The 10695-nt window shown below is 42.0% G+C and overlaps 1 protein-coding gene across 4 annotated transcripts; it reads left to right on the forward strand.

Annotated features, from left to right (window-relative positions):
* The first annotated feature begins 3980 nt into the window (after positions 1 to 3980).
* Positions 3981 to 10695, forward strand: proza (protein Z, vitamin K-dependent plasma glycoprotein a). Of its 4 annotated transcripts, none has more exons than XM_030407845.1 (9): positions 3981 to 4127; positions 5555 to 5687; positions 6177 to 6328; positions 6437 to 6461; positions 6550 to 6663; positions 6763 to 6897; positions 7880 to 7995; positions 8092 to 8209; positions 9701 to 10695. In XM_030407845.1, the coding sequence occupies exons 2-9, from the start codon at positions 5612 to 5614 to the stop codon at positions 10234 to 10236; spliced, it is 1272 nt and encodes a 423-aa protein (XP_030263705.1). In that variant the 5' UTR covers positions 3981 to 4127; positions 5555 to 5611; the 3' UTR covers positions 10237 to 10695. The 4 variants fall into 4 exon arrangements, with proteins under 4 accessions (XP_030263705.1, XP_030263707.1, XP_030263706.1 ...); XM_030407847.1 differs by having other exon boundaries at positions 3989 to 4127; positions 5555 to 5681; XM_030407846.1 differs by having other exon boundaries at positions 3993 to 4127; positions 5552 to 5687.

Here is a 10695-nt window from a genome sequence, read left to right on the forward strand (position 1 = left end):
CACCTGTAATGTTTCCTGAGTGCATCGAAACAAATGTGGACCAGGGGCGTAAGATGAGGGAGGCCGATAGAATGCTGTAGTAACGAGTCCTTGACCTTGGAGAGCAGTTTGCAAAGTCAGTTTTTTTTTAAAAAGGGCAAATGCCTGAAATAGTTATATAGAACAGTTGATGGTTACCACAGGCTTAAGATATTTACACGTTTTTCCTTCGACATAAAAATGCATCGTTAAATGTCCCACAATTTAATTATAAAGCGCTTTAGTGTCTTAAAAAGCGGCTAAAAGAGACTACAGAGGTTGTCACAGACGTCGAACACGGAGACTCCTCTTTTAAAATTTTAAATTTATAACTTGTAGATTTATCAATTTATAGAAAAACATATATGGTAATTGTGTTGTAAGACGCTTAGTGGCGGTAACGTTTAAGTCATGTGACCACAATGTAGTCTGTTCATAGCCTAGTATTAGCTTTTTAATTCCAGCTACTGAATTTACCCTTCAAATATCACAAACTTGATGTTCATCTGTTAAGACTATCTTGCTGAAAAAAAACACACCATGATCTCGTTCTTGCCACTGATCTGATTTGCGTCAATAATCCAAAATCAAGTCCAAAATCCCATCAGCCCTTTGTTGAGGTTCCAAATTAGCCTAGAAAAACACATCATCCCTACACTGCACTTTTATTTCTAATGCAAATATCATTTTTAGTTTTTTTTAATTATATGGCTTTCTGTGCAGCCAGTTGAACTAAAATCCCCTTTTAGCATTAACTGGTAGGCAGCTTGCTGGAGCTCGGAGCTTCTGGGAGAATAAACACTCAAAGTAGAGGAGAGCGCAGAGTTAGTTTTGGGGGATTTAATAATGGATTTATCTCCACTCTCGCGTCACTGAAATCCACTGTAATGTGCTTTAGGTCTGTCTTACTTTCCTGCTGAATGGAGGAGAAATGTACTTAACTTTATTAATTTACAGAGAGAAGAATAGACACTGACACGCACACACGCTCTGTGCCAGTTGTTGCTCTCTAGCTTGGGGCTAATGTAACGTTACAGTGATTTGAGTTAAGAGTCAAACACATGCGAGTAACCTGAATAAACGCAAATCATCAATCAAACTCAGGCAAATACTGTGAGGGGATATTAGCTTGTCTTCATGTGTAACCACAGATACCTTCCTGGCAGCTTCCAAACAGGTGGGCTAACCTATAGGCTAACTTTTGATTAACCAGGAGATAGGCAGTGTCAAGTGCTGCCAAGAACAGTCACTTTAGCATACTCACTGGCTAACCCACTACAATGCTAACATGTTATTGTTAAGAGAGTATCACCTTTATCAGGTTCATTATCTTAGTTTAGCATAAGCATGCTAATATTTGCTAATTCACAGCACATGAACAGAAAGTGCAGCTAAATGCTAATATGGGTATCATTATTTGGGGGATTTGGTCATTAATTTGACCTGATGGTGGCGCTGGATGAAAAGACGTGGAGTCACTGGAGTCACTACAATTCATCTGCAGGAGACAATCATGACTGTCTGTCAAAAAAATCCAGTAGTGGAGCTGCTAGCATGGCTAACAAGTAAACCAACCCGGTGATGAAAAGCAGAGGAGGTAAGCTGCGAGGAGAAAAATCAAGACTCCAACATGAAGGGAGTCCCGGGGATTTCGTCTCCGGCCTGCTAAATCCATCAGAAAGTTGTCAAGTATCAGGTGGCATTAATTATAGATGCCGTCTGTGATGGCTGAGCTGTTTGTTTAGTGTTCCTGTAAAATTGCACCCTGGATTTGAAGGGGAAATGGGTCAGCGGGGTCACACGTGAGCGCTGCGCCGCTCTTTCTTACCCTGCTCGCCTCCAATTTAGAGCCAGCTCTCAAAGAATAATGAGAGGCGAGGGAAGAAATGGGAACAGGCGTGAGAGAGAGAGAAAGAGAGGAGGTGAGTGACAATATAAGAGGGCGATGTTGAATAAAACATTACTGGGAGAGGAAGATGGATGATTGTTGGGGAAATACAGAGCTTTCCACCATCGCTGTGTGCCAACCAGCATGCAGCTTATACTGTACATGCTCTCACACACGTGCACGCCGTCAACATATATCAAAACACGTGTACAAACACATTTCACCTCAGACCACAATCACGAGGGAAATTACCACGAGCTTAATAATTTACACATCTAGCAGCAGCTCTGCAGGCCGGTGCAGGCTCTCCCCACCTCTGGGTGAGTCTCCCTGGACTGGGCAGTCCGGCTCCTGTCCCATCCAGCACCCGGGGACCAGCTGGTCCGAACAGGCTCTTATAATACCTCGTTTATTAGACTTGGAAACAGAGACATTTAACATGGCTGCAGCTGAGACTAAAGCTCCACGGCCCTGTCTGCAAATTACATTGCTCTCACAAGCAATCCCATTGAAATAAGGCCACCCAGGAGGGTCTCAGGATCGCCTTGATGACCCAGTTTCAGCCGCTATTATTATTGTGTGTGTGTGTGTGTGTGTGTTTGATTATCACCACCAAGAAACACTAATCACAAAGTCTGATATCAAATATGCAACAGCTCTAAAGAGTGGCTCATAACTCTTCCTGAGTGACCTCATGTTTTATGAATACCCCTTCTTTAGTTTCTGTCTTACATCTGAGATATAGCGTGTGACTTGTTCTTCTTCATTGTGCTCTTTGGCAAAAACTTCGCACCCTCTTTGCTCTCAGTTTCTCAGCTGTTTCCATCTAATCCTCCCATCCACTTTGATTTTCACTTGTTCGCTTAAAAGCTGATTTGTGTAAAGCCCCAATCTGGTTGTTGGCTGTTTGCTGTTGTCTGGATTGATGAGCATTTGTTTGCAGTGAGGCTTCTCCTATTGATCACAGCAGATAGCATCCCATTTTGTTTGATCAAGTGTGCACATCAGAGGTGGTCCTGATTCAAATCACACTGCTGAGGTAAATAACAGTGAAGGTCCTAAATGTCTGAGTGTTTTTCAAGCATGTGTGCCAAGAATGTGAGAATATCATGTAGCACTGGCTTTCTACCCACATACACGTATCTTATTATGGCACATATAAACATAATACTCAATTAATAAATAAATAATGATTTATAAATGAATGCCTACATTTTCCTTGCCTTGAATAAAGATTAATACTGATGCATCATTGTGTAAGCAGTTTTTTTTAGCTTACAGATAGCCTACTAAAGAAGGAGCTAGTTGAATTACTCTATATACAGTTGGTAAATGAGTTAGCCATCTAGTTAGCTTGTTAGCTAGCTACTCAGTTTGTTAGCTACTTAGTAAGCTAGTTAACTAGCTGCTCAGTTAACTACTTAGCTAGCTAGTTAGTTGGGTAGTTAGATAGATTATGTGTTGGTTAGTTAATCTGTTAGCTAGCTAGCTATTAGGTAGCTAATGTGTCAAACAACAGAAACATGACAACAAGCCATGAGTTCATGTTAATTAGTACCTCAAAGTTGTGCTTTAAGTGGCACTTTGTAGTGTTCGAGAAGAAATTCAAACTCAGAATTTTTATATTTACAATATCAATGAGTTAATAATACAAACTCTTTGCACAATTTGAAGCTAGAAAATGTTGCCACATATAAACAAAGTTAAACAGTATGAAACTGTGGTGTCCTTTAAAGGTCAGTTTGTCTAATCACTTTAGTCAGTCATGAAAATAAAGACAAATTGTTTATTTAGTTTGTTAAGACATTAAAAAATAAATCAGTCAATGAAGATATTTCTCTTCTTCCCCAAAACTACGTATTGTACCTTTACAGTACAGTACCTGAGTCAGTGTATTCAATTACATTCCATCCCTGCTTTTACCAAAGCAATCTTTCAACACAGTACATTTACTTTTACTTCTGGGTACCTCTTCACATCATAGTATTAATTCTTACTTTCTGCACAGTGGCAGTCAGCTCTGTCCTGCAGCGCCCCCCGCCGGCTGCTCCTCGTCATTACACGGAGCCGACAGTAAACAGTGGGAGGAGGCGAGAAAGGCTCGGATGTGCTCATCATCATCATCATCTGTTAGTTCTGATCGATAGGCCCGATCCGTTCAGGAGGCTGCGGGGGTGTTTCAGGACCAGGCCGGACCGGAACCAACATCCTGTCCGCAGCGGTAGGTACCGACTGTTGTTGTTGTTTTTGTTGTTGCTGTCTCGGACCGTTACTCAGAACCATGTTGGTCAGCTGAACTGACCCACCCTGAAACAACAACATGACGGACATATTAACCTTTTTCATGCTTTTAAATGCGTTGTAAACGTGTTAATAAATCGCAGCATCGTGTTTAATATCACGTTAATATTTGCTCTGGCTCCTTCTGTGTTGTGTAGCATCAGATGAGCTAATGCTAACAGGCTGCAGGAGAGCTACACAGTCAGAAAGCTAACATAAAGAAGCTAACCTGGAATAGCTCCTCTGAACTGCTGAAACAAAAACGTGCTTTGAGATACTACAGAGGCCGCCAGTGTTTGTTTATTATATGTAAACTATTTAGAATAGATAATGGTAATAAATAAACCCCAGCAGTGTAGCTTCAGGGCAGCAATGAGCTGCAGAAAAAACTGCACCATCACTGATGATGTCATTTACTGGCTGCTCATAAATTATTAAATAAAGAAAACATAATAATAATAATGATAAAGTTTAGTCACATTTACAACTGTTGTTTTATTTCATTTTGACTGGGATGTTTTAGTTGACTTCCCATAATAAAGAGAATTCATTCATTATTTACTGCAACGTCAATAATCACAAGCTACATGATCAAATTGCACTTTATTAATGAGTTGCATGGTCATGCTACTCATATCCAGATACTAAACACATGCATAAATGAAAGACAACAAAAACAAGTAAATCTGCAAGATGTCAACTTGATAAGTAATACCATATTTATTGTGATAAATTAGAGATATTTGCAAAATAGAACAAAAGCTAAAAAACATGGCTGCATGCTTTAGGAGCGCTATGATGTAAAAACATAAACAACAAACAGTCATGTACAAGTCAGTAGAGACTGTGCCTGCATCTTTACAGAGACCTGGTTCCATCGCAACATCCAGGATCAAGCTGACTCCAGATGAGGGGAAGGTGGACTCTCTTTAAAAAGGGAGTGCCAATTTGTTCATTTTTCGCTTCCTTGGTACTGTTCTTTGTTTTGAAAGCCGCCCCGACTGCACGGGAACGTTAGTGCATCGACCAACTCTGGAGAAAGATGGTCTATTGTTGAGTGTCATTATTTAAAGACTGGGAGTGAGACTTAATAATCAGGTATCATTCTCCAGAATCGCTTACTGCACCTTAAATAAAGAGACCAGTGGTATCCGACATGTTGATGAGGTCCTTTAAACAAGCGGCCTCTTAAGTGGCACAGCGATATCCAGTAATGCATCGTAGCCAATGAGAGCTCCTCAGTCAACCACTTAAAGATAGATATAAAACAAACTAGGCAACAGTATTTCACTGATATTACAACCTCATACAACATTTAACATTTTATTCCCAATTACATGTCTGTACTTTGTTTGTCTTTGTAAGCAGTACACATTGACCTCTGCTGCACCGACTTCTTGACTCATCGCGAACCCCGGTGTCACCATGTGCTCCTCGACCACATCTGCCGCTCTGCTGTGTGTGCTGGCGGGGGCTGTGGCCGCCATTCAGACAGGTACAGGTGAGCGGGCCGGCCAGCTTGGAGCCCGATGAGTCAGCAGTGATGGTTTAGTAGGGAGAGGGAAAAGAAGTGAGGAGATAAAGGAGGTCAAGATGGCAGCATGCTGAGTGTGACATGTCAGAGTCTTTTCAGAGATTCAGGGTTTATCAAACAGAAGTTTAAGCCTCAATGAATGAGACACTTGGATTAATGTAGCTCTGTTTATTTGTTCCAGTTTTGTTTCAAGGCAAAAGTAGTACTAGTAGTTGTGAATCAGCAAAATGGTAGCCCTTACCCTGACCTAATCAATCTAATTGAAAAATGTCAGTGCCTTTATTTTGCAAACTCTCAAAAACCGTAGCTGCTAATCACACAAGATCTGTGCAGATTCCTTCGAGCCTCTTTATTGGCGAGCAGCAGCTCAATCTGTTCGGGCAAACCCGTTCAAACCGAAGTCTGTGGTTCAGTCTGTTGTGGATGAACCAGCTTAGACATGAACTGTTCCTCCAGTGTTCTTGGACAAGCAGCAGGCGAGCACTGTGATCTCCCGTCAGAAGAGGAACCTCGATGGCGGTAACCCACCCACCCTGGAGCAGGTTTGCATGGAGAAGGTGTGCACCTACGAGCAGGCCAGAAGTGTCTTCAAGGACTCGTACCGCACGGTGAGCGCCAGGGTTGACTTTGCTTTAGCATTACGACATCGCTGTTGATTTGTCTGTTTCAGTCTGCAGCTTTAACTGCGCACTTATCATGCGTTTGTTCTCTTGCAGGATATCTTCTGGGCCGTCTATGTGGGTAAGTGCCCTGTTAAAAAGACCTTTCATCACTGTGCAGTCATTAGCACCACATTACATCATCTCATAGACCTGTTGTCTGTGTTTAGACGGAGACCAGTGCGCAGAGAAGCCCTGCAAGAACGGAGCCATGTGTTCGGACAGCGTGGGAGGCTACGACTGCGTCTGCAAGTCGGGTTTCTCGGGGGTCCACTGCGAGAAAGGTGAAGCGCGGATGTCGACGGCACCGTTGTTGATTCACATCTCGTTTTGCTTCGTGTGTGTGAGTGCTACAAATTTCTCCTCCTGTTTCCCCGATGCAGATGAGACCGTGTGCACCCTGGAAAAGAACAAAGGCTGCTCACAGTTCTGTAAACCGGGCTACACGTCCTACGAGTGCTCCTGCGCCTGGGGATGGAGGCTCAGCACTCTGGACAGGAATAAGTGCGAGGCTGTGGGTACGTCTGTTTCAAGGTTTAAACTGCAGCTAATTGATTCAATTAGTATGCAAGTATTAGTATTCTTTACATGCAATTACACTAAAAAGAGAGACATTTATATGTTTTTGGTTTCGTAGTAGCAAGTTATATGGTCGTAGATTGAGTCATTTTCTCATTAAAGTCACCTTCTTATCCGACCTACAAGCGTGAAGACACATCTTGTCCCGAACCTTTGCTCGTTGAACGAGCCAAGCCTCAGTTTGTCCCCCTCATGTATTTGCTACTTGCACAAAGCATTGCATTCACTCCCGAAACAAAAAAATGAACTATCACTCAGAGGATGAAAAAGCACTGTGATCACGAAGGTTGGCGGCAAATGTAACCTTAATGTAGAGAGAAAATAGATGTGCAGTCAATAAAACGCATACAACTGAACTCAAAGCTACCTGTGAAGGATCAGACAGGTCTAAAAAAAAGACGAGTGGTGAATGTTTTTCAAAAATGGCTGGTTGATTATCTAGAGATAAAGGTTGTCTTACTGATTATAGAGAAATAAAATGATGTTTCAATGTAGTGCCCCTGCCCATGTTTGATGTTAGGCCATAGGTTATGTTAGTCTAGTGGGCCATTTTTCATCTGTAGTCCCTGTCCAGTATGTTTAAAAAAAGGCTTTCTTTAATACAGTAACAGGCTTCCTTAAAAGCAGAGATAAGTGGTTAGGGTTGGCGTCAGCTTAAGCATCTCAGAGGACAACTGGTTGGGGTTGGGGATAAAGATGCAGATTAAAGTAAGGGGGTACGGTCACAACGCCGGAGCTCAGCCTGCCAGCTGCTGTCAGTCAGACATCGACATGCCCTACAGCCAGCTGAGATGAAATCGAGACTCTTACATTTGACCAACAACTTTATTCTTTAATTTAAAAAATGAAAAAACCCATCAACAATAAAATGAAGGCAAAATCTAAGAATGTAAAAGTAACGGTCTCACCTTGTCCTCTCAGGGTCGTTCCCCTGTGGTAAGATCGCTGTGTCGAGTCGGTGGGAGGAAAGATTGTCCAGCAACATGCGCAGCAACTTTCAAGGACTACAGTGTAATCCTTCAGAGTGTCCCTGGCAGGTAGGAAATCACACACACAGACGCATCACAGGTCACGCAGTAAACCACTTTTTAATTGGTAAGTCGTGATGCAGGGATTCACTGTGCTGTTCGCAGGCTCTCCTGACGAGTTCAGAGTCCACAGGTTATTGTAGCGGAGTCATTCTGAAAGAGAACCTGGTCCTGACTTCAGCTCAGTGCGCCAACAAATACACCTCTTTCAGCGTTGCTGTCGGTGAGTAGACAAAACACACTCCCTTGTCTCCGTTACTGCTGCTACCAACTACAGAAACAGCATTCAATGGTGCAACATTAGGATCCGCTAAATATATCCATGTGGTCAGAATACCCTCTAATATATACAGAGACAAAATAACAATTAGGAGATGAGGTCTTTAAACAGGGCTAACCCCACAAAGAGTTAGGAAGAGTTAGGGTTAGGGATTTGGATTATAGTCTACTGGAAATTTCTTGGACCCAGAAATTGTGTTTCCTATAAACTTTTATGATTGAAGTGTAATCTATCTGTACACAATACATATCTTTATAGGCCGTTTCTCAAAATGAGTTTTTTCTCATACTCTGAGCCAAAAATCTCCACTTCAGTAGCACTTATATACACCAAACTTTCCAGTTTTATTCCTATCTATATTCCGAAGGTATTGACAGAGGGGTTTGTTCATATATCATTCATAGCCTGATTTATATAACATTTTATTCCTAAAAACAGGGCGAAAATATGGCTGTTGACAGTATTTTCTGATTTATGGAGTGATAAAAAGAGATATCCAAATTTCCCTCTGTAAAAACCTTTGGCTATAATATGTCAACAAAATGAAACAAGAATTTTAATCCTGGCTTTATTCAATGTTTAGATTTATGTTCTGGAAATGTATGCAAATTAGCACATATTTAATTAGACAATGCATCATTTGCATATTTAAACATACAATTTCAGAAAACTCATAATATAAAAAAAAAATGTCTTAATGTAAGTAATCAACTGGGGAAGTTTCATGGTGATATATAGTAGTTAAAAAAATGTCCCCATTCTTCACCTGTAGTGTCTCCCCTTAATTAGCTCATTATGCTAATTACTCAAATTGCCCAACATGCAACTTTTAGCAACCAAGCTTAATCTGATCTGCTAAACCTATAGATGACATTTTAATAATAAAAGTTCATAGGAAACCACATTTCTGTGTTTAGTATGGGCCATAAAGGGGTTTCCAGTAGACTATTAAGGTTACCCCAAAAATTAACCGAACAAGTAGTACAGAGAGTTTTCGTTTCTGCTTAAGAGCGTTAAAAACTTTGGGACTGAGCTTTTCTCCAATCACAGTTGTTACTCCAGCACTATTTCTATTATCGCATGATGTCTGATTGTTTTCTAATTTTCATGTCAGAAAATGAAAAAAATGCCTGTTACCGTTTCTCAGAGCCTGAGGTGACATCTTCAGATGTCTCGTTTTGTCTTACCGATATTTCTAATTTAAAACGACATTCAGTTTACCAACACATAAGTCACAGCTGGGCTTCAGATCTTCACATTTGAGAAGCTGCAGTCAGTGTCAGTGTTTGCAAAAAAAACAACAAAAACGATTCGAGTATTAAAACAATTTCCCGTTGATCAAGTAATCCATTAATCTGCTAAACGTGGCAGCTCTATATGTCAGCATGTGTGCTTGAGCATCCTGAATGTCTTGTCTCACCTGCACCTCCTCAGGCAAACGCAGCACCGGCTATGAAAGTGGACAGCAGACGCTGCCTGTCAAAAACAAACATGTCCACCAGCGCTATTTGGAAGGCCGCCCTGAATACGACCTGGCTGTGCTTGTGCTTGACGGCAGAATCAATTTCAAGAAAGACGTGATTGCTGCGTGTCTGCCGGAAAAAAGCTTTGCAGAGAGCGTCCTGATGTCTGGGGAGTACTCGACCGTCATCACTGGCTGGAAAGAAACCCCGCAGGCTGCTTCTTTCGCGGGCCCGCTCATGTTCAACCAGCTGGCGTACGACAGCCTGTCGCAGTGTCTGGAGCGTCACCCCGACCTCATGACCAATAAGATGGGCTGCACCACTCCCCGGGCCAATGCCGACTGCGGCATGAACTCCGGCAGCCCCCTGCTCACCCTGTACAGGGATGTGTTCTTCCTCACTGGGGTGGTCAGCCAGCCGACAGGGGCCGACTGCACTAACGGATTCATCTTCCAGAAAGTGTCTCGCTATCTTGGCTGGCTGCACCAGTACATGGGTTCACGTTAGGTGGGGCAGTCAGGGAGAGCATGGAGGTTATTGGCTATTGAAAATGCAGGTAAATATATCCTAAATGCAGGGAATCAGATTAACATCTTGTTTGTGCACTTGTAGCTGAACCTTTTGTTGCGTCTTTTAAAAATAATGGAACACCTATCTTAACAACGATATAGTCTCGATCTAGGCGATTGCCTCCCATTTGTCTCCGTGGACTTCCTCATGTATCCACAAGGTGGCTCTCTGTTAACATAAATATAGAAGCAGCTCCTGAATGTATCTACCAACCAGAGGGTCAGAGGCAGCAGGAGAGGTGAGGTGAATTATTCAGCATGTGTTTTGTGACGTGAACATACCTTTTAATAACCCCTAAGTGATGCTAATTTTAGTGACTACTGTACTCGTTGACATGCACCTTGTAACACTCCAGGTAATCACTGTTCTATAAGTGTAATAAACTCTAATACCACA

This window comes from Sparus aurata, chromosome 23 (assembly GCF_900880675.1).
Source record: "Sparus aurata chromosome 23, fSpaAur1.1, whole genome shotgun sequence".
Taxonomy (NCBI): Eukaryota; Metazoa; Chordata; class Actinopteri; order Spariformes; family Sparidae; genus Sparus; species Sparus aurata.